We start from the raw sequence: 24,418 nt of genomic DNA, 5'->3' as shown, positions 1-24,418 counted from the left end.
AGCATCTGTTACTCTTTCAGCAGTGCTATTTATAGTTTGGCATTTTTCAAAGTATTGCTTGTTGTTTTTTCACTATCGCTTGACAAACAGACAAGAAAACCCCAACTTGCTAAAGACTGCTGATAGTATCACTTTTAAGGCCCATGAAAGAAGGCAGCAATTCAAGCTAATGTTAGTACCCTGAAGTAGTATTTTCAAATAAACTTAAAATGGCTCAGCATGCTTCTTTCTGTTTTACCCTTGCAAGTAATGAGGAGATGGAAGTAAACTGAAGTTGTTAGGAGTCTGAAGAGAGATTGGATATCACTGACATTTCTTTTGTGAAGTCCAAGAGGGAGGTAGAGACAGAGATGTATTTTAGGGAGAAGGAATTTTTAAATGAGGAAAAGATTTTTTTTTCAAGGAAAATATATTTTATGACTAAAAAAGGGAGGAATTACAGCAGCTGCATTACGCTTTGTTAGTTAAAGATACTTGTTTTCTGGAGACATTTTTCTTTCTCATCTCCAGTATATAAAGATACATGTAGGTATTTTATGATGTTACTGCAGATATGATTTTTCTAAATAGAAATTCTGCATATACTGACATAGATGGAATAAATTTTAAGATATTAATTACATTTTTAATATACATTGTAAAAAAGCATAAGATGCTGTTCTGAAATCTGTATTTAGAAAATTTTTTAAAAGAATGAAGAGGTAACATGCAGATAAAACAGTAAGCACTCAAAATGTAGATGTTTTTAGTATATATTTTCACTTTTGAGTTTTCCTGTCGTATCTTTAGTAAAATCACATTTATATGGTATGGGATGCAATTAAAAATCATGTCAAATTTTCCTGTTTTTTTTTTTTTGTTGTTAAACCAGAAAACCCTCATTTAGTGGCATCTCAGAAGAAAGTTAATTTTTTTATTTTATAATCTTTTTCTTAATCATGGTCTGCTTGACAAATACGAATTGCTGAAAAGGAAGTCCAGTCCTTTCATCCAAAAATTAAAACAAAACTGCAGGTGGAAGGCTGAAGTGCTTATTAGGAAAATGATGTTACTAGAGAAATGCTTCCTAGTGAAATTAGGAAAAAGTTACCTTTTTTATGACTTCTCTTCCTCTCTCCTGCCTTCCACTCTAAGATACAAAGGGCATTTAAAGCCTTTTTTTAAAATGCCTTATTACACTTCTTATGGCAGAGCAAAACTGTTTTAATTAAGATATGTGGCAAGAATACACTTTCAACTGGACTTCTTTCTTCTGGTGTTTAAGATGACTCTAGAAAGGTTAATGTTCTTTCTTACCAAGTAAGTCTTAAAGGTAGCATTGTTTCACAGATTAAAGTCTAAATTACAAAACCTACATAGGCTACAAATTAGATCAGTGCTCCTGCAGGGAGCTAAATAGCTTGAAAAGTTTGGCGTAGTTCAGTATTTAGTTTCACTTCTGCAATAGTAGATGGTTCTAAGCTAAAAATGAACCCGAAGGGTGGATGTGTCCTGGGATATGTGTTGGGTTGTTTTGGTTTGTTCTGCCCTGCTCCTGTCGCCCCCTCCAACAGTATCGGCTCACTTGTGCTTTACTTCTGAAATGATTTGTGTTCTCTCCTCTGCTACTTTGGAGAGAACTCACCGTTAGTTTCCCTTACTAGCTTTTTTTCCTTTGTCCAAAAGGAGAAAAAAAAATCCCCCTCTAAACCTGTCCTCCTAGTTAAGATTTTTTTTTGTTCCAAGGCATCAAATAAGACTCAGTCTGTGAATGCTTTTACCACACTGACAAAACTTTTTGTATTGGATAGCTCTGTTTGGCTGCCCTTGTAGTTTAATGAGCACTGAAAGCTTTATTACTCAATTACCTAGTTATTGACTCCAATTGCTGTTTAATGTAATTGTACAAAAATCTATGTATAGTATGTAATATTAAAGTTTATTCTCTGAACTTATAACAGATGTGGCACACCTTGGGCATATTGCTGAATATTATATTATGTAAAGTAAATAAATCTACATAGATCTTTGCTATTATCTGGGTATATTTACACAGCATTATCCAATGGGTGAAAATAAGGTGTTCTACATTTGCTTACTCATTCTCTTCATCCCTGGGCTTGGCAGACACCATGTGCCATTGCAATCACTATCTCAAAGCTGTTGAAACTCCTGCACTTGACATTAAGATTTAATCCTATGTAACCGAAGCAATGAAAACCAATGGTGTAACGTTATTGAGGGAAAAAAGGCTTAAGAGAATATTTCTCATAAGTCACTTGATTTTTAATTTTAGAGAAATCAGTACAAAAGTTGCAATGAAGCCTGTTATATGTTTAAGCCATTCTCATACTGTAGAAGGGGAAATGCATTTTGTTTACCAGAGTAGTGGTGTTGGAGGCTAGAATCCAAACATTAATCACAAATTTTATTCTGGTTAAGGCCCCTCTAGCAACTCTCTGGATTAACTGATATCACTGAAGAGGTCTTGAGCCCAGTCTCTTGATCAGTTATCAACTTTGTAGCTACAGGAATTTAGATCCCTTTTCTTCAGGCAGGAGACTTAAATTGCAGAGTCCTGCAGTTCATATTAATACCTCAACAGATTTGATGTTTGCTTTAGAGTACTTGGCTCCTCTGATGGGGGAGTGGGCAGCAGCGACGTCCTGAGAAGTGACTGGCTCCCGATTGGAGTACAGAAGTAGTGTGTGTTCACAAAGACCACAGGATACCTAAGAGTTCAGATGTGTGTCCATCTTAAAAATAATTTTCAGATGGAGGTACTGAAGGGATAGGAAAATTCAGACCTTTCATTAACGTGATGCTTTTGGTCAGTCCTTAGATATAAAATGAATAATCTTGCTCCCCAAGGAAGGATAGTCCCTTCTTGAGTATTAGGTTCTTTATCATTCCAGTGAAGTTTGGAAGTAAAATACGGCATTTGCCTAGAGGAGAAGGATATTGATTACTTATTTTTAACAGTAGATATCTACATTAATTATCTCTCATTCTATTAGATCCAGTAGGAATCTTTATTTCCACAGTTTCATTAGGACTACCATTGTTAGTAGAGATCCATGCAGCATATAATATAGTCCTGTACTGTCACATTCTTTTTTCACACCCAGTGTTAGATTTTGTAAGGTGGTGGTGATGATGTTTTGCATTGCATTTTGGAGTCATTGCTGTTTGGTTTGCAGAGTGCCTTGAAAGCTTCAGATGACGAGTATCTGTGTAAAGTGTTTCCATTATTCTGTAGAGTATGAGTAATTAGAATTCAGCAATTAGAATTGGCCTCTTAAAGGTGTCAAAAATACTTAATTCTTGCATCAAATCTTTATATTGATTAGAAAATGTCTAGCTAATTGTCTGTGTTGCCAACTTTAATAGCCAATATGTTGGCTGATTTTTTTTTTCGGAAACAAAAAACTCCAAACCCTACAGGTGAATAAGGTGAAACCTTGGATGTGCAACACTTAGAAATTTTCTAGTGTTAAACATTTTAGTAGCAATCAGTTTCAGAAATCAAAGCAAGTAACCTTACAAAATAAATAGATGGAGATGTCTGAACTTGCAGATGAGAACAGTGCCTGTAGGGGAAAACAGGCAATTTAAAAAATTGTTTTTTCTAATGAGTTGCACAGAGTCCATGGTTCATGTAAACAATAAAAGTATTTTTCTGGTAAGAGAGTATATTCAGGGCTTTTCTGTTTCAACTTGATAGTTAAACCAGAATTTTGAGAGCATACCATCTCTTGGCAATAAAATTTTAAATATACGATTATGAATTTGTTAAACTCTTCCCCTACCCCAGGAGGACCAGGATGGTAGCCAAGGTGTGGGCAAGCGCAAGAGAGTGAAACTAAGCAGCACCACCAAAGGTATTTATAAAGCACTGATCTCAGTTTATCATATTTGCTTTATGTCTATCTTAAAAATTATCGAGAGATACTCGTTCACTTCCCAAGCACTGTAGTGCTGCACGTGACAGGTATTAAATATAGCAAAGACTGAAAAAGAATAGCAAGTGAAATTGTTGTAATTGGCAACTTCGATTTCCCCTGAGTGAGTACCACTGTCTGGGACTCTTGTTTGACCAGTCATTTTGTCACCTTCGTGTTTTAAGTTGACCTCTAAAAATTCATGCCATTTTAAATGTGTGGCTGGCAAGGTCACAATAACAGCTCTAGCAAAAAAGTTTTTGATGTATTTGTTCTTAACAATTCTTTTTTCATTATGCCGCTGTACAGTGTGATTTTATTCTCAGCCAGGCAAGAATGGTTCTCTCTGGTTCTGGTTGGTATTTCTGTACTGTTCTAGTAATGTTCAAGAAGAGATACTTGAAGGAAGTCTCCTTTGAACCACTCCATTATTTTCCTAGATTGAAATTAGTCCTCTGTGCAATTTCTAGTCCAACCTGAGCAGCACTTGCATTGAGGTCAGTGCAAGTTTTGATTCAAGAATGACCATAGGCTTGAGGCAAGGTGGCCTTATCCTGTGTGTTTTAATTCCAGAATGACATTAGGCTAGAGACAAGGTAGCCTTATCCTGTGCTTGTCCTTGACATGTTTTTGTGCAAAAAAAATGCTTAAATAATAATAATATTTAAACTCTGTTTTTAAATAACAACCAAAAAAAGTGTTCTTTATTTTTTTTATATGAGCATTGGGAGGCTGACATAGGCAGCACAGAGAAATTGCAAGCCTTGAGAAAAGAACATTTGAGTGGAAGAACTGTAGTGAAAGTTGGAATAAAATTTCTGGAAAGGCTTTGGAGTGAAGGTTTGGAACTTGAATTTGAAATGCAAAGGTTTGTGAAGTCAGTAAAAAGTTATGAAGGTGTTGTGAGGAGTATGGGAAAGTAAGATTGATTGTTTCTAGTGGTTTCAGATTGAAGAAAAAAGATGGGGAAGCTGGAAAAGCAGAGAATTAAATCTTCTGGCAATGGTGTCGTTAAGAGGTGATCTTAGAAATGGTGTGTGAAAGATTGTGGCAGAGAATAATTGTGTGGAAGAGGCGGTAGTTTTGGAGAAATGCAGGAAACTTAAGAGACATCCAAGGAAAGCTCTCGCACTTGAATTTTAGAGGCTCTTAGCTTGTCTAAAAGATAAATTAAGAGTCGGGTAATATAAGAAAAAATGCTGGTTTTCTGATGCATAATAACTGATTATGGGAAATAGGCAGGGAGGAAGCTCAGGTTTAGAAGCTGCCAGATTTGAAACCCAATATCAACAGAAGCATTTCAGGGAAAGTGATACTTTAATTCAACATTTCATTTCCCCCCAGGATTGTAGTCTTCCCCCTCTGAGGCATCCCAACATGGACTGTGCTCATGCTGTTGATAGCTCCTTATATCAGCCCCAGAGGAGGGAGTCTGCCAGTGGGGGAAGGGTAAGTATCTGTTTTTATTAAATATTGAATAGTTTTCTGAAGTTTTCAGTATTCATATTTTATGTCCAATAGGGTATAAAATAAGAGTATGAAAAGAAAATTTTAGAAAACTGAGTATTGAATAAAAACAGATTTACCTTTTCCATATAAGCAGACTCCCTGTCCCATCCTAGGTCTTTAGTGGTACTGTCTTCATAGAGGGTTATTTGTGTACTGGGGATATCTTGCAGTGCTAAGACTCATATTCCAGCAGGATGTTTACAATAGTCTATGGGGTCTTTTGTGGCATGAGGAAAAAATAAAATGTTTCTTTACAGTGTATAAATACAGGGTTTATGCTGAGGTTCACTGATACAGGTATGGGACTGAGTACTGAGAGAATTTTTTATTTTATTTGTTTTAAAACTTGCACCCTGCATCTATTTGAAATACCAGATGTTTAAGACAATTTTAAACCCACAGGCACTATTTTTTTTTTATTTGTTAAAAGAAATTTAAAATCATGTGGTGCTTTTCACAAGAGTGGGAACATTAGTCCCAGTGTTCTTGACAAATTTTCCAAGTTGGGTAAGAGCATTCTGCCTACTTAAATTCTGGAGCAGGTATAAATGGATATATATTCTTCCATCCCTTTCTGAAACTGCTGCATAAAGAATTTGATACGCACTGTTCAACTGTGATACATGTCAGAGAAAGCTGCACATCAGTGAGAGATAAGGTGCTGTATCACTTGTCTTTATGCCTGGTGTTCTCACTCAGGGGCATTTGGCATGTACCTAAACCTGTGCTGTCTGTTTTGTGGACAGAGGACTTCAGTCTGCATGGCTACCAAGCTTTCATGGGCAGTAAAATCTCATATGCAATTTCTTAACAAGAGATGAGGAAGAGAACGTAAATGATCATCATATGTTTGCTGCAGTAGGTGATGTGTAATGCTTTACAAAATACTTTAACATTAAAATATCTTTCATGACTCTGTGAAGGTAATTTTTTGTTTCAACACTTGTAGAATATATTGAATAAAGCATATTATTTTCTTTGTGTGGTTTGCTGGAGTCTTGAGGAGATCCCTAAAATTGAAATTATTCGTTATTTCTCATGATCTTTTGCAATTCCTGAGGTGTTTTGGCCTGATTGGTAATGGTGGAAAATGAAGGTAATTCCTGCTTAGGAAAAGCACAAATACCTGTCCTGCTTAGGATAGGCACAAAGCTAGCCAGTGCAGTCCCTAAAGCTGTCATACTTCAGTGAAGAGGCAAGTCTTCAAGGCCAAATGATACTGAGCTTAGGTGATTTTGAATCTGTACTGATGGGAGCACTTGATACAGTCCCATCGGAACATGGTATTTTATGTGTATGGATATATCCTCAGGTCTAGTTGATTTATAAGTATAAAGGAGCATTATTATTAGTATTATCATTTTCTTTAGTCCTTATATGTTGTGGGGGTGAACAATACCTGTTGTAGTTCTAAGTAATCAACCTCTTGAAGTATGATGATAAAGAATTTTTGTATTGTATTTTTTTAAACAGAATTCATATGATTTATGCTCTGTCAGACTATAGCTTCATGAACAGTTTATTCTCGTGGAGGTCAGTTTCTGCAGCTTTGCAATCAGGCAACTGATCTGCTTGAGAACACAGCTGACAGAATGGAAACTTACTTGGTTCCTATGTAGGTACCCTGCAGGGTTGTACTGTTAGCGTAAGGGGCCAGGGTGAATGGCCAGGAGTTCAATGAGGAAAAATGAGGCTGACTGTTCTGGTACCATCAGGAGCCTAGTGCCTGATTGTCTGATTATGGTAATTTTTATATTAAAAAAACCCAACTAACCAACAACTTTGTGGTTGGTCAATCAGTACATATATTGCTTTAAAAATAAGTGATACATTATTGTTTCTATTTAGCTTGTTTAGGGCTTTGTAAACAGAACATAGTTGTTGTGATAGAACTCATCACTTAATCATAAATTGTGTTTTGTTTTGCTATTTTAACTTCAGCTAAGTAGTAGTCTACCTTAGCATTTCCCCTCAATTAAGTGCTGTGTAAATACTGTGCAGATTGCTGTGATCAGTTACAATCAGTGGAGTTATTACAGTAGGGTATGCAATCAATGAAGACTGGACTCTGGTAGAACTGTACTGAAAACTTTCACAGGCTTCTCTGGGAGGTCCTTTTCAGTGTTAGAGACTGACACTGTGCAGTGGCGGCCATGTTAATTTTCCCAGTGTTTTTTTTTTTTTTTTAATAAAAGTTAGAGTGCACTAAGATGTTCTTAAAATTTTGTTACTGAATTTTATATAATACAGTGCAACTGCACTGTCATTGGTTTTAGTTTTAATAATTATTACATTACACATCCCCTCCTCCATCCTTTCATGCAGATCAATCTATCATGGATGTTTTGAAGCATAAATGTTTTTTAGAAGAATTATTATTTTGGACAATAAAATACGAGTTTCCACAGAAGATGGTGACTTTCTTACTCAACATGCTACCAGATCAAGATTATAAGGTACTTGCCTAATTTCATTCAAACTTAAATGCCTTTTACAAGTACTTGGTATGTATTATGCCTTGCATGAGACCATGTTGTATGTTTGTATTTTAATAATAAGCAGTAAAATAATGCTTTTACCTTGGCTTGAGTATTTTGCTACAAAGTCTTAAGTGTATAGTATTTGAAGAGAGATGTGGACAAAACAAGATGGATAATTCTGGAGCAGCAGTATAAATTTTGATCTCATGGTTTGGTTTTTCCTTTTTGTCTGTTAGTGCATATTTCCATCTGTTGGATTTGGTTTTGTGTTGTTTTACTTTGTAAACTGGGTTTTTATTAGAAGATGGGGATCAGCACTAAATGGTTCTGTAGTGTGGTATGACTGGTAAATAATTGTGGTGACTTCATTCTCATTGCAGCTGTTCTAGTAGGCAGTGGTTTCTCCATATGGGTCATTACAGTGTGTGTTCTTGCTGCAGCTATGCCCTAGGTGATTTTGGCAGCCTTCCATGTGCTTCCTTACAGAATTTTGCAGTTGTCCATACCAAGTGTCTCCTGGCCTGGAGTCATGGAGACTGGATGTCATATTCCTCTTTTAAATCTTGATGTGCAGCCAGGTTTGGTTCTTTGCTCTACATGTTCCCAAGACCTAGTATACATAGCAATCAGGCTTAACATTTTCCTCTGATCATGTCATACCTTTGCGCCATGCAAATATTTTGGACCTTCTCAATCCCTGCTGGGAGGCAAAGTTCAAGAAATCCTGACATCCAGGCATGCAGATTTCTTCAAAAATATGTGTTTATAATGGGACAGTCCTGTATTCATACCCCCTTAAAACCTTGCTGGATCAAAGCAAAGGATATGAACGTGGAAGGAAGAAAAAGATAAGGGCCTCCAGCAATACTCTGTCCATGTCAAGACACCATTTTGATTTGGGATACCAGCATAGATTCATCTTGGTCTCGGATTCAGCTAATACATGAGGAGGCGTGAGGACTTCTTAACTGATGATCCCTTGCCATGAAGCTTGAATTCTTCTTGATATTTGGAGACCCGTGTGAATATCCAGTTCTCCTGATCCATTGCCAGCTAAACTCCTGCCTGTAAAAACAGCCAGCTGCTAGCAGCATGCAGAGGAATCTGGTAAGTGTTGCTGTGCTTACCTTTTTACAATACCATGTAGTAACAACTTTTAATGATCATGGGATCTTTTTTCCTTTGACAACAAGCCACAGCCTTCAGTGGCTTTTTTCATCATGTTCACAATCTTTCTTCACTATGTACTCAAAATGGAGACTATGGTGTATTTGGTTTCTCTGCTGGCTGCCACCTTTGTCTGGAAATAATCCATCTTCTTCCCACCAATACTGTCTGTTTGGACAAAAGATTATTTAAACGTTTCCTGGTTTTGTTTGTTTGGGGGTTTTTTACCAGTTTCATATTGTGCTTGATTAAACAGGTAATTCCTATACACAAACTTTATTACTAGCACAAATCCTAAGTATTGGAAATCTTTTAGAATCTGGGTTGATTTTAATTACTGTTGTTGTTGAAGAAGTATTTTTCAGTGGTAAGGAATCTCAGAGTAGGAAATGTATCACACAGCAATACTAGGGAGGCAGTACCACTATTTTTTCCCCAAGATGTCTGTGCTTTGTTGCAAAAGTATGAACGATGCATGAATTTTAAACATATCTATGAGGATTGTGGCTAGTTCACAAGAAGTGGCTCTGCTTTTACATGTACAGAGAGAATGTACCATTTTGCACTGAATTAGAACAATGTTTTTGCTTTCAAGCTTCCCTTTAGCTTTTATGAAGGAAAAGCTTGGTTGCTGTTTAATGATATTCCATTCTCAAATGGCTGGAACATTTGTAGGGATGTCAACTGTTCCAAGTGATCTCTCAGCTTTCTGCTACTTTCTCCCATCCTATCTAGACCACATGTACTGTCTTAAATTTTCTGTCTCTGGTGTTGTGCAATTTGTCTGATTCTTCATGAGCTGATTTAGCTCATTAAATCAGCAGAATTCTGCTGGGTTGGTTTTCTGATAAAACTGGGTGAGCTAGTCAGAAACAGCACAGAACTGGCTATTGGTGTGTACTGTGACACTGTTGAAATCTCTGACCTCCAGCATAAACGTAGTAGAGCTGACTGAATCCACCATGCCCTATGCAGCAGTCAGTGAGCCACCAGCAGTCTCTGTTGCACAGATTTATTTTTAAATAGGAAAACAAATTTCTCTTTTAGGATTCTCAGTATCAAGAAGAGGTGTTGAAAGGGGTGGTCTAAAACCCTGGGTTAACTAGCTCTTCCCCTCCCCGCTTTTGCATGTAAGAGAGACAACATAAACAGTGTTGGTTTTGCCTTACAGGATTTGTACCTCAGGCATCCTTTCCAGCAGTCTCTGACGTTTGAAGCTTGGAAACTTAGAAGTGAAGAAAAAGAAAACAGAAGATAAATTTACCAGGACTTCCAAGAAATTAGAGGTGTATAGTGTGGACAAGGTTTCTGCAAGAGGAGAAACAAAAGGCCAGAGAAATAGAACTGATCTTCACGTGACCAAGGAAAAGGCAAAGAAGGGGTTGGCAATAAATAGGAAGCTGATGGAAGAATGTAAATCATCCAAGAGCAGAACCTTGCTGAAATTTGGAATACTGGAAGTAGAGAAATGCAAAAGCATCTGGTAGAGAGAATGAATCAACAAACATAATTATCAGAAATGCTGTGCCTCGTCAAGCACCTCCCATAGCGAATATTGAGCCAGCTATTTCAGCAATAGGGCTTTGCTAACTCCTGGATATACAAATTCTGTGGAAGAGTTTTTCTTCTGGAAACTTAATTTTAGCACAGCTTTCACCTGGCAGAACTTTTTTTTTTTTTTTTCTCTTTTTAAATGTTGAAATCCTAAACATGGGAGATGCAAGTTCTAACTGAACCATGGGGTTGATGTTAGGCTCCTAAAAGATCTGGGATTGTTGAGTGGCCACCGAGAGGAAAATCTAGATGAAAAAACTATCTTCTTTTCCATAGGCTAGAAATTTAGAAAGTGCACAAGATCATAGAGAGTAAGTCAGTGAAGGTAATTAAATATACAGAAAACATGTCTGTCTTAAGAAGCCACTTCTTCCAAATGGCTGGAAGCTGAATAGGTATTTGGAAAGAAGTGTTGTCAGTATCTGCATTCTTCCTCCATTCTGTGTTTTTCCCTAGTTACGTATACAACTTTGGCCACTCAAAGACAGGATACTGAGCTGGATGGACTGATTTGACCTGCTGTGCCTGTTCTTATATACGGATCACAGTATTTCAGCATTTTAACTTCTGGAAATGAGTTTAGTTTCTTCCTCTCAAAATTGGAAAGGATTGTATTTGTTTAACTTCCAAGTGAATGTAGGAGTAATGCTTATGTCTTCATTTAAGTGTATTACAGCGTCTCTATCATTATACTGTACTGATGGCAAATCTACAGTACTTTCAGAAATCCATAATTTTATATTTTTTTATGTTTTGCAATCAACTTTAAGAGTGCTGAGTAAAACAAGTAAAACTTAGTTCCTAGATCACAGAATCTGGGAATCCTATTTAAACATAATACAGTGTGAAGAAGTAATGTATAAAGAAAGTATACTTTTTTTACTAGCAGCATTCATAGACTTCTTAAAATATCAGGTGCATCATTTCTGTCTGAGGCTTAACATTAGTAGCATAACTGTGTTGATGTTTGTCATAAGTGTCCTTGCTGGTGATTAAAGTTGTATCAAGCTTTAATTTAAAGGAAATTACAGAATGGGTTGTTCTGCCGTGCAATACCAGAATGATACTGTATTAACTCCATGCAAATACCATGAATATGTTGTTCCAAAAAGGCTTTAGCTGAAAACAACTACTGTTGTGCTGGGTGTTGCATGTAGAAGACACTTCAAATTATTATACAGGAATCCATCACAGTGGGCCAGCTCCAGGAAGGCAAGTTAAGCAGTGTTGTAGCGTTTCATGCAGTGATAACCCCATCCTTAGCGTGGTCCATTGGTTTTTGCATGAGCAACTTTATTTTTGAGGATACTTCCTGGAAGAAGCAGTCTTTGTGACCAATAGCAGAGTTAAGGCATTGTGATATTTTTGGAAATACTTTCTAAATGAGAACAATATGGTAGTGCCATAAAATAAAAAAAATAAAAGAGAGCACTGAGTATGAGGCAGGTAAAATGAAGTAGTGATTTGTATACAGTCTGGTGAAAACACAGCTGCCTGAGGGTGGTTTTAAAATTTCTAATTTTATGCTTGTGAAAGGTTAATACTTCCAGGAGGAACAGACAAGGGATTGTAGAGTTTGAGCTGAAAATTTTTTTCACTATGCAACTTGTATTATCTCTTCTTATTAAGCCAAGCAAGTCCAGATGGTGTTAATTCAGAACTTAAAGTACTAAGTGAGAAATGATTTCGAAGCTGGCAGGCATGCACACGTATATGCAATGCAAAAGGTTGCTTTACAATGCAATTTGAGGCTCATTGAGTGGGACAAGAAATTGTACTAAGATTTATATGTATATGTATTGATGTGTTTAAATGCTGGCCTGGTTTAAAAATACCCAAACAGTTACATGAAGAACAGCAAAGCTTGCTAATGGTTTTAATTATTGAGGAGAAAGTGCTAAAGGTCTATTAAAAAAAATATAGGATGTTTTGACAGCAGATGAAATTTGGTGTTGAAATGTCATCCTTGACAGACGAGCGAAAACTTCACTCCATGGGTAGATGAGCGTAAGTGGTAAGGCAGCTTTATTAGGCGCCACTAATCTCGTCGTTTAGAGTGTTTCATTTTAGGACATTAGTTCCTGTTTTATCCTACATTTTTTATATCCTAAATTAATTATTAGAACTTCACTGCTTTCACAGGTATGCTGAGACCTTATATTCTTTCAACATTTCTGGTTTTTTTAGTGTGGAAAGTATAGAACAAGGTTAGATTTTGGGATAAGGTAATAAGATTGGAGGGATGTTGCCCTTTTCTATACGTAGGTCTTTTCATGTTGTTTCTAAAAACTAGGCGTGGGATACTTAGACCTATCAGGTTTGGTTTGTCATGGCAACTGGTGTTTCCCAGGATATGTTGACTGTACTTTTGTAAAGGAATATTTTATAATGAAAGAAAGCTATTATTTGTGTATGGTGCTTGTTAACGTCAAAATTTCTTTATGATTTGCAGATTGCTTTTACAAAAACTTTTGTTCAGCATTATGCTTTTATTATGAAAACACTGAAGAAAAGCCATGAATCAGACACAATGTCTAATAGAATTGTGCATATCAGTGTTCAGTTGTTCAGCAATGAAGAACTAGCACGGCAAGTAACAGAAGAATGTCAGCTGCTGGATATTATGGTCACTGTTCTGTTATATATGATGGAAAGTTGCCTTATTAAAAGTGAATTGCAAGGTAGGTTGACTTTGTTTGTTTGCTTGTTTCCGTGGATAATAAATTGATTATAGGGGAAATTTAATCTCTTTTCTTTGGTGGGTAATCCACCTCCCAACCCCTTCCCCAAAATACACAGTATCTAGCAATATATGGTAGAGTCTGAATCTCAAAATTTCCTAGAAATGTAAAAATAGTTATCAAGAGTGATACTGATATTTTATCCTTTGGTTTGTAGGGTTTGCTTATTTAGGAATGTTATGTAGTTTAAAATACAGAGTATTATCTTGCAGGTGCTTCATTTGTTGGGTAGAATGCATAGACGCTGTTTGTGAAGCTCATTTGAATGAGAAATTATATATGCAAATAAAGATTTTTAATAACATTTTCAAAGTATTTCACAAGCTATTTGAAGTATTTAAAATTGGTAATTTTTTTTCTAACCTGGGATTGCCTTAATGAAACGATATAATTAGAGGAGAATGATTTCATACTTTGTAAATATAATAATTTGATCAAGATTTTTGTTGATAGAGTGGCAATTTGAATTTCACCTGTTGTACACTGTGTAACTTTTCTAGTGAAAACAGCTGTCCTACTTCTGCCCTCCTTGTTTACCTGTCCTTATCTGAAAATGGTAGCACAATGAATCTTGCTGGTTTTCACGCTTTCATGTACTTAACAGACCAGAGCCCTCTCAGCCCTCTTTGTCGTAGTTTGAATTTGAAAATACTCTCTAGGTAGGCTGTCAGCTGCTGCCAAATAAGTACCATCGACTTCTGCATGAAACTGATTTTTCTTGTTTGAAGTATCCTTTATCTCTGAGCCCATTCTATGTATAGCCTAATACAGAACGACTACTGAAACGGGAAATCCTCAGTCATCTAGCTGCACATCAACAGGAGAAATTTTTCTGTTGCCCTACATAAATTGTTTCACAGTGTTCAAAGAAAAATGCTGAATCTTTAATAGTTTGGCTACCAAGTGACTTTTGCTAAACTTATGCCATATTGGTAGAAACTACTTTTAAGCATCTTCTGAATGTTACTTGTTGGACAGCATGGGATGTTCCTAGCACGGTGGTAAGGTTCTGTAATGGATCAGAATTTGCAGCCAAACAGAAAAAGGCTGTGACTGTGATTAGCTATTCTCTGAAGAAACTTCCTGGTAATTAATTATATAAGCTGAAGCTGGTAAGTTATGTCAGATGTATTTGTGATAATTTGTGAGAAAAGACTTACCCTTGGAACAGCTATCCCAAGACATAAAGTTACCTGTCTCCTTTCCTCAGCACCAGTGATTTGTCTTAGCTAAAACTCTATCAATCTGGTGCTTTTCAGTGTTTTCACATTTTCTTCCCACTGTTTTATATATGGCAAGTTGGGCATACTATAAATTGACAGAAAAAAATTAACAAAATACTTTTATTGCGTTTTTTCCCTCTCATATTCTCATTGGCCTTCTTTTGCAGTTCTGTGGGCTTTTATCTTGTGTTTAGTTCAAGGTATCTCTTACGATGCTGGAAATAGTGAGAGGTCTGTCAGAAGTCTGTGCTGGTGAGATAAGTTGAGAAGAATTCTGTTTGTGCAGCTAGTGCAACAAGTAAGTTGTTCGGTATCTGAATGAGACAAAGTTTGCAAATCCAGCTGATGGATAGGTGAAGAAAACATGTTGGAGAGGAGCAAGGAGAATATGGAGCAGGGATTGTATCCGCTATGGCACATTTAGTTTGCATAGCTCACAGATCCCAATTGTCTTTTGGAGAGCTGACATGTTAAAAGTATACAGTTCATTAATGGTATTTGTGGATGCCAAGTGACAAGCAGTGCTCATGAAACAGTCGACCTAGGACCTGTGTTCTTATCAGCTTCAAAAGTGTAACTAGTTCAGCTTACCTCTCTCACACATGGTGTGAAAGGATGATGAGGAGAAATATGGGTGCACGTGATAAAACTGGCTCCCTAGGAAGATTTATGTCACACTGCTTTTAGAGACTTTTTTCATCTTATCAGTATTTTCCTCCTACTGAATTTCTCATGGGAGAAGAATTCATGCCCCAAGGGAAAAATTTTGATAATTGTTTGTCCTTGAAAAAAACCACCCCTTTGACCGACCTTATGTTAACCCTGGCTTGTAGAGAACTCTGATTAAGAGGCCGTGCCACTGCTGGTTTGAAGTAAGTTTCTATTTGTCTGATCTATACTGGGACATGTAATCAGCAACATGTAGCTGTTGGCTCTTTGCAAAGTCCTCCAGTGGGTTCAGGCAGAGCCAGCTGAGATGTTATCCTCTTCTTGGATAGGCTGCGTGAGCACGTGGGAACCAGGCAGCTGAGCAGCAAGACCTAGGTTCCTTTCTTTGCAGATGTACCAGATAACAAGAGAGAGATTAAAGAGTATTTGATCAACTGTGGCAGAGAAGTTTGAGAAGCTCTACAGAGCACTTCTGGCTTCCTGTTCCTTCCAGTGCTTCAGTGTAATAGGTGGGAGTCAGTCGTAAGGAATGGAGCTCTATTACCTTAACAAGAAGTTACCTGTTTGTAGTTGTGTGCAACTCAAGCAGCATATTTTTCAGGATGAGATCAGATTAATTTCTCTGTGCTGTGTTCTTGGGAAGTAAAAATTGTCAAGATTGAAGTACTGTGTGACTTATAGAAAACCTGTTGACCTAACAGGCGAGAGAGGAATTTTGGGTTTTTTTCTCCTGGTAGCAATAAACCAACAAAATAAACAACCTCAGAGTAAAAAGAGAAAAAGTATTTTCTTTAGTAGTTACACCAAAGGAGAGGAAAAAAGCTTACATATATACCAAAGGCAACCACTCCAGATACAGATGTACCTCATCAGCTGGAGACTGAGCTCTGTTAATAACAGCGTCTTTCCAGCTGTGGCTGTGCTGTACTGCTTATGACCCCTTTCACTGTGTAAAGAGTAACTACAAGGGTCCTTCAGTGCATTTGAACTGGACAAGAGCCATCCCCAAGGCTGATCATCAGATACAAGATTTTCTTTCTTCTGTTCGCTTGAAACACAAGAGCGACTGACAGATGGGTGCTGGAAGTTACTTCCCTTGGATTGTGAATCCAGGACCAATCCTGTTTCCCTTCTGGTCTTTCCAGGGGTCCATCTTACGAAAATCAAATAAAGTGATTTATTTGATAATTGTGGAAGATGTACTGTGATTTGAGGGGGAGACTTCTGCCTGCCCCCCCCCCCCCCCCCCCCCCCCCCCCCCAGTTTCTTCTCCCCTTCTTTTGGGAATGCTTTCCTGCCCTGGTCTCAGGCAGGCTGCATCAGCTCTCTCTCTGTCCCATATTCAGGGTGGAAATGCTTTCTCTACACTCTTCAGATTCAACACGCTAGTGAAGATTTTGATCACCAGTTTCTTGTTTGGGTGCTGCAAGGTAGCTTGCTCACTAGAAGCGTGTCAAATTCAAAACAGATTTCAGTTGTTTATAATAGGAATTGTACTGTTTGGTCTGTCTCCTACTGAGTGGGATCTATGTTGACGAGTCTGTGATGAGAAAACAGCCTCAGGTACCACACAACCATTCTTCTTTTCTGCAGTTTTCTCTGCATGTGTGTGATCACAACATTATAGTAAATCCTATTTGTTATTTTTGCATTAGCTCGTAACTTCATTTAAAAATTACAACAAAAAGAAAAAAAATACTACTTCTCTTTTTTCTTTTTTAAAATGTAGATGAAGAAAATAGTTTACATGTTGTGGTGAATTGTGGGGAAGCACTACTGAAGAATAATACTTACTGGCCCCTGGTTAGTGATTTTATAAACATACTTTCACACCAAAGTGTGGCGAAGAAATTTTTGGAAGATCATGGTCTTTTGGTAACGTGGATGAATTTTGTATCATTCTTTCAAGGTATGTAGCTTTTATAGTCAGTACTAATACAAGAATGTTAAGACAGCTTAAGTATTTGCAGTAGCAAAATCATTACACTGCTGTATGTAAATATTTTAATTAATTAGTGTTCTCATAAGTCTGTATTCCTGGAAGGGAACAGTAGATTCTAGAAAACAGGTAGATTTGAAATGATCTAATGTATCTTTGTCTTACGTGGGCTAGTTAAAGAACAATTGCTTGACAAGAGCAAAACTTGACTGAGATTCAGAGTGTCAGGATTCTCAGGTTGTACTTAAAGTAAAAACCATAACTTGTGCTGGAATTGTTGTATTGGTGAAGTTCTAAATTTAAATATTGGGTAAATTAATTGATAAATCTGAATCTTTTTCTAAGTATTGCTCTGAGGAAACTTTTTATTACTTTAAAAAATATTTTAAAACTGTGAACTTTTCAATACTGATTAATGTTCTGCCTAGAAGGAGGACCAGGTATTTTCCTTCTAAATGTTCTTATTAAGTGAAATTCAAAGTAGAAGGGCTGCTGTCCATGTTAATGTCACCTGAACAGCAAGGAGTGCAGTTACTAGCCAGTCTAGAGCTATTGTTCTTTTCTGGTCTATTTCTGTTCAAACTTTGCTGCTTGTTCTCATACTTTATCATTTATTCTGCTGCTAGATAAGATATATTGTTACAGTTTGTGTTTTTTTGTCTCAATAGATGTGTGAATGCATAATACTAAAAATACTGCATTCCACTTAGCCCTAGTTAAATATTTGGTTGCATAACTCTGCTTAACTCTTTGAAGGTATGAACTTAAATAAACGAGAACTAAATGAGCATGTGGAGTTTGAATCACAGACATACTACGCTGCCTTTGCTGCTGAGCTGGAAGCCTGTGCCCAGCCAATGTGGGGTCTTCTATCACACTGCAAAGTTAGGGTAAGATTAACATTTCTCTGTCATTGCTTTTATCCATGACTTATTCCAGAGTTCTCAGATCTGAAAGGTCTGTCTGTTCTGTGTTTGAAAACACTTGGGTTTTGCTGTGTCTGTCTACTGAATATATGAAACTGTGATCAACTTGGATTCGGTGTATAGTGAGTATAGAATTCATGCTTGTGTCTAATGTATTGTCTCTAGAACTGAGACTACAAGTTCAGGATGTGTACAGTCATTCCATATGACTGTACATATGGAATAACTAACAATCTGATGAAGAACTTGATAAATCTCTGAGTCATTTTGCCTTCGTTCAGTAGGGAAGGAGATATATAAGTTGTCCTAATGAGATTATAATCTTGATTATGTCTGCAGGTACATACTTCATTATGATGTGGGATGGAGTAATTTCTGGGTTCATGTTGTTTTACTAACAGCCTGAGGTGGAAAGCCTCTTATGTTCTGACATCTCATGGTTTTCTAACCAGAGCAAAGAGCTGTTACTATTTGCTAAACTGCAAATGATACTAATTTGTAGTAAAAATTGAATCTATCAGCTTATAGGAATACTTAATGTGAAAAAACTTTTTATTGGTTATTTTTTGTGAAATAAATACTTATCTTTGAAATTAGCTTATTGAGATATGTAATAGCATCCATAAGACAGTAATACCTGAGTTGAACTGTGCACTGAAAAATTGTGCATGAGCATACCATGCATTTTTAAAATAGTTTAAATTGGGCAGTTGCAAAAGCCCTTCCATAATCTAAGTTATACTGATACATTATGAATATATCAGTTTATAAGCCTAAATTGCTTTTTGAAGTATTCCTTTCTTTTTAGCTTAGGGTTGGGAAAGTGCCTTGTGTTTAAGGCCTTTATGATTCCTTGCTTTGCCTATGGGCTTGTCAGTCATGTTTTCACCCCTGTGTTTGAATGCTTTGGTCATTCTCTATAAATTTGGAAGTGTTTTAGAAAATTCATAGTTTAATGGTTGTGCTTGATTAGTGAAGTTGGATGGATGGGAAGAGATTGCAGCCTGCATCCCATAGGAAAGGAACAGCTGGCAGAGCCTAGTCACCGTAGAGGGTGGAACAGCAGGATGAGTGTGGCTGTTTGATTTCCTGATGAGAAAAGGTGTCTGAGCGAGCCAGTCGGTACTTGCACAACTTCTGGCTGGCCAAAGCACTGCTGGCTTTTGCATGAGAAGTGTATCATAGATACCCTAAGAGTGTGGGGCACGTCTGGAGTCTGTGTTTAGAGGGAAGAGAAGATTAAAGGAAAAGTCCATTAAGAAATGAGGCTTTGTAAGTTCTGCTGATCACAGAGCAATTTGCTTTAGCTCCCCTCCTGCCTTCTCTTCTTGCACATTACTGCTTGGCTCATGGAGTGCAGTTCTAGGCTTGAAATACATGATTTAATCTGAAATGTATTATAGTTTTAGGGCATTGTTACAGGGTTATATTATGCAATCATAATGAGGTTTGCATATTGTTGAAATCTGTGCAGTATTGTGTTATTGTTGCATTCAGGTACTTTGTATTTGCCAGCTTACAGATAAACTTCCAAGACTTTTTCCATGCAACCAAAAGGAATGGCTGTACTTTTTTCTATGCTTACATCTCTAGATTTTTGGTAAAAATAAATGGATAAATTAAACAATAGGCACTAGGACCAGCAGACCATTCTTAAGGTGCCTTAATTCTCACCATTGAAATTATTATCTTTTATAGTAATGGTGAAACCATCCTAATACTAACTCTTTATGAGGAGCAGCTGAGGGAACTGGGGTTGTTTAGTCTGGAAAGGAGGAGGCTCAGGTTGTCGCTCTCTACAGCTATCTGAAAGGAGATTGTAAGCAGGTGGGGGAAGGTCTCTTCTCCCAGATAACAAGTGACAGGACAAGAGGAAACGGCCTCAAGTTATGCCAGGGGAGGTTTAGATTGAATATTAGGAAAAATTTCTTCACTGAAAGGGTGGTTTCACTGAAGCAGTGAAACAGGCTGCCCAGAGTGGTGGTGGAATCACCATCCCTGAAAGTGTTTAAAAAAATACGTACATGCAGTGCTTAGTGACATGGTTTAATGATGGACTTGGCAGTCCTGGGTTAACAGTTGAGGATCTCAGAGGTCATTTCCAACCTAAAAGATTCTATGATTCTAATATCTGTATGATGAGGGCATGAATTATGTACTGTAAAAATATTCTTGAAATAATCATATTTATTTGTAGTAGGAAAATAGAGTGACAGTTGAAACTATTTTGGCTTGTGTAGTACACTGGTTTCTCTTACTGCAGGAAACACAGGAATACACACGAAACGTTGTCAGATACTGCCTTGAAGCGCTTCAGGACTGGTTTGATGCTATCAACTTTGTAGATGAGGTAAATATTCCTAGTAAACGTAGGCAAAATACTGTGAAAATCTGATTAAGCTTCAAAGGTGATACACTCCCTCTCCCCTGCCCCCCTTAAATTAAGTAGTCTTTCAAGGTTGTGATTGAAAAAGGACTGTCTTGCTGAAATTAGAGTTTGTAGTTAATAGTTGTCATGTTATATCCTAGGATCCTTTATTTATAGTGCCTTGGTGATTTAAATTTGCTGGTGCAAGCATAAGCTATGTGAGTCTTAAAAGCAGTGCCATTGGTGTACTGCTGTTCGGAACGAAGAGCTGAAGCAATGGCAACACAGAAGTCCTCTTCTGATATGGTAGTGGGGAGCACTTTGCCACCTTAGCAAGCAATACTCCCAATCAGTTCAGAGTGACGTTAGTTACTGAGGGCTTAGAAAGACATTAACTATAGCTGTCTGAATAAGGGAAATTTTGGAATCATTGGAGAGTGTAGGGGAATGAAGTAATACTCTATTAGTAGAAAGTCAGTCCATCAGATGAAGACATGCAATATACTGTTCTTGGTGGTTGTGACAAAGACATTTGCAGTTTGTTTATTTTTAATATATGATATTAAAATATCTTTATTTTACTTCCAGCCAGCTCCTAACCAAGTTACTTTTCATTTGCCACTGCACCGTTACTTTGCCATGTTTTTAAGTAAGGTAAGCACATGTTTTAGTCACATAGAAGATAGAAATTCCCTGTTGAGTGTGATTGTTCAGTACAATGTGTGCTTGCTTTTTGCTTCTAGGCTGTCAAATGCCAAGAACTAGATCTTGATACTATCTTGCCAGATCAGGAGATGCTGATGAAATTAATGATTCACCCGCTTCAGATACAGGTATGGACAGACTTCTGACTTTGCCAATGTAGAGTTGTACAACAAAACATAGTTGCTGTCTGATTTTTGTAATCCCTATCAGTTAAATATATTTAGAAGTATTTAACAAAGGAGTGTTATCTTAATTGTGGAATATCAAAATAAGCAATATGTGACAGTAAATAACTAGAATATACTGAGTAGTTAGGATAAACTTTTTTTTGCCTTCCTATTTCCAAAAATATGTGGCTTTAGTTATTGTATTCTGAGAATTACAAAAATAATATTCACTATAACACTTTCAAAAGGGTAGGAAGAACCAACCCTTTGAAAACATGGACTTGCATGTTCATAGAATAGCTATGAATGGAGCGCAAGTTGAGAAAAAACCTGAATCTGAAAAATTCTTATTTTAAATTGAGCATGAGTTCAAGAATGGATGCACCCTGCAACTTTCTCTCTCTTTTTTGTTTTTTTTTTTTTTTACAAATCTGTATTTATTTGCATGTAAGTGGTAATAAGCAGTATTTGTAATTATTGTTTTTATGCCTAACTTCATTTTAAGCATGATGCCTTCATCTTTGGAGTACTTTTAAAAAGATTTTAATAAATAAATACAGAAATGATTCACTTCATTGGTTTTGATCACTTTTGTTGTCTGAAATGTGCTCTCATGAAAATATGGTCTCTGTTTCATAAACTTCCAGTGGTTCCTTTTCATCCCTCACTTGCCAGGATAAGTAAATTAGTATTATATATATCATCAATATAATATATGGATGAACTGCTAACATTGAACTGACTAGCTGAATATCCCTAAAATGTTTGTAACTTCTTATTTTGTTTTTTTTTTCCTGACAGGCAAGTCTTTCTGAAATTCACAGCAACATGTGGGTTAGAAATGGTCTACAAATTAAAGGACAGGCCATGACTTACGTGCAATCTCATTTCTGCAATTCAATGATTGATCCTGACATTTATCTGCTGCAAGTAAGTTACATTTTCTAAGAAGCAAACACAATGATTGTTGATAAACATGCTACTGAAAAAAATAAATTTATTCTCTTTCCACAGGTCTGTGCATCTAGGCTGGACCCGGATTATTTTATTTCATCTGTTTTTGAAAGGTAGTGTTAAAAGATGAACGCTTTTCTTCAGTTTTGTGCTAGCTGTTGACTCATTTACGCCACGTGAGAGAAAAGGTTCATGTCTGATACCCATCTTCAGTGGTAGAACTCTGCCTAGCCAAAACTAACACTTACCTAAGGGCTGTACCAAAAGAGGTATCTCAAGGTATATCCTTGATTTTATACAGGATTGGCTTTTGAATTTACAGTGCAGTAGTGAAACTTCAGACATTCATTTTCTGAGCATCTTCAGGGCTTTTTAAGTTTTACACATTTTCATATGCAAGCTTTCAGGATATGCTAGCCTGAAGAAGCAGATAAACAGAGCTGCAATAAGAGACACAGAGGGAGTGTCTGCTTTTCTAGATAGAATAAAATCAAGGTTTGAAAACAGGTTAATTGGCATTAGCTTTTATATGTTCATAAATGTAAGGTGTTTTCATGTGGAGTAAATATCGCTATAGCAGATTCTATAGATAGTTAAATGAAAATCTGAATTTAAAAATAAGAGTGTTTGCATATTATTGCATTACACGCATTTCATTTTGTATTCATTTTGGGTTGTTGTGAATGGTGTCCTGAGTTTATCAGTACATTTCATGTTGGTGTTTTAATGTTGGAGAATGATGTTTCTGACTTTACTCTTTGCTGTGTAGATTTAAGGTGGTAGATCTGCTAACAATGGCATCACAGCATCAAAATACAGTTCTTGATTCAGAGCACGAAAGGTCGATGTTGGAAGGAGCTTTAACGTTTTTGGTCCTTCTTTTAAGTCTTCGTTTACATTTAGGTAAGAATCACTGCTTTAAGAATGCTTGTATATAAATAACATGCCCATTCATTTATATTCAATATTTAGTAGCTACCATAAAGCTGATAAGCCATATAGTAACTTAAAGCATTCAACACTTGGTTTCATTTTTGCCAGTTACTGAATTTTATTCCCTTATGAATTAGAAATAGACATGATATATAGAAATAGAGAAAAATTACTTTAATGGAAGTGGGTGATTTGTGTATGTGATCATGTGAAGATTCTGTATCTTTTTCAGAAAGGCAACAGCTCCAGTTAGTACCTTGTTCCTGACTGAGGTTGTGTCTCTCCATAGCATTTATGCCATCCCTTTTTTTATATTGCTGTATTTTTATAGCACTGTATTATTACTTAATGTTTGTATCAAGTTTAACTTCTATTTAATGACAAATGTATGCTGAATGTGTGTTTTAAAATTATGTAATTTTAATGGCTTTTAAAATTTTATTGTTCTAGGAATGACAGATGATGAGATCCTCAGAGCAGAGATGGTAGCCCAGCTCTGTATGAATGACAGGACACACAGTTCATTATTGGATCTCATATCCTTGGAATACATTAATTAATGTGCATGAATGAGAATGACAGGTACCTGGATAGTAGTGGGATATTGGAGCTTGAACAACATGTTTTCAGCTTGCATAATTATAACAAATTGTGTCAAGGTGTGTTTGCATATACTCATCAGCAAAGGCTTTTGTTTTTTCTTACAAAATATGCACTAACTTTGTGATAGTTTTAAATTAATTTTGATACAAAATGTGAAACTGCTCTTTTAATTTTTATTGTTTTTAACAGTACAAAAGTCCTTTAGGTGTGAGGTGAAAAGTGTTTTCCAATTACATTGTAGAAGGTTTAGCCAAGCATCACCTTTATCTGGATTTGAGCCTTCGTTTATTGTTGATTTTAAGCCAGTATAAAAAGAAGCCACTCTGTTATATTGGCTTTTGCTGTCAATAGCTGAAAATGCAAGTATAGCAGTTAGAGTGAAATGCATGTGTTATGGGGGAAACTGTCTTACTTGAAGAACGGCAAACTCTAGGAGAGTCTTTATGTGCAGTGATACGGTTCATGTCCCCAAACAGTTGAATACAAATCTGCAGGTTTTACTCCTATCAGTGTATTAGGCGTACACAAATTAAATAGATTGTGGTGATTGCCCAAAAGAG

The 24,418-nt window shown here is 36.6% G+C and overlaps 1 protein-coding gene across 6 annotated transcripts in view; it reads left to right on the top strand.

Annotated features, from left to right (window-relative positions):
* The window catches only part of UBR3 (ubiquitin protein ligase E3 component n-recognin 3), a 333,487-nt gene that overhangs the window by 18,423 nt on the left and 290,646 nt on the right, over nucleotides 1–24,418 (top strand). For all 6 annotated transcript variants that reach the window (XM_080398894.1, XM_080398890.1, XM_080398879.1 and 3 more), the window contains exons 6-17: nucleotides 3,794–3,860; nucleotides 7,755–7,885; nucleotides 13,083–13,311; nucleotides 16,993–17,172; nucleotides 17,959–18,092; nucleotides 20,392–20,478; nucleotides 21,085–21,150; nucleotides 21,240–21,329; nucleotides 22,170–22,298; nucleotides 22,383–22,435; nucleotides 23,092–23,225; nucleotides 23,706–23,793. In XM_080398894.1, coding sequence (XP_080255020.1) covers nucleotides 3,794–3,860; nucleotides 7,755–7,885; nucleotides 13,083–13,311; nucleotides 16,993–17,172; nucleotides 17,959–18,092; nucleotides 20,392–20,478; nucleotides 21,085–21,150; nucleotides 21,240–21,329; nucleotides 22,170–22,298; nucleotides 22,383–22,435; nucleotides 23,092–23,225; nucleotides 23,706–23,793 — 1,388 coding nt within the window. The remainder of the gene's footprint in view (nucleotides 1–3,793; nucleotides 3,861–7,754; nucleotides 7,886–13,082; nucleotides 13,312–16,992; nucleotides 17,173–17,958; nucleotides 18,093–20,391; nucleotides 20,479–21,084; nucleotides 21,151–21,239; nucleotides 21,330–22,169; nucleotides 22,299–22,382; nucleotides 22,436–23,091; nucleotides 23,226–23,705; nucleotides 23,794–24,418) is intronic.

The sequence above is a fragment of the Falco punctatus genome, assembly GCF_963210335.1.
Source record: "Falco punctatus genome assembly, chromosome: 8".
Classification (NCBI taxonomy): Eukaryota; Metazoa; Chordata; class Aves; order Falconiformes; family Falconidae; genus Falco; species Falco punctatus.
The sequence above is the reverse complement of the archived record's forward strand: the minus strand, read 5'-3'. Positions and strand labels throughout refer to the sequence as shown.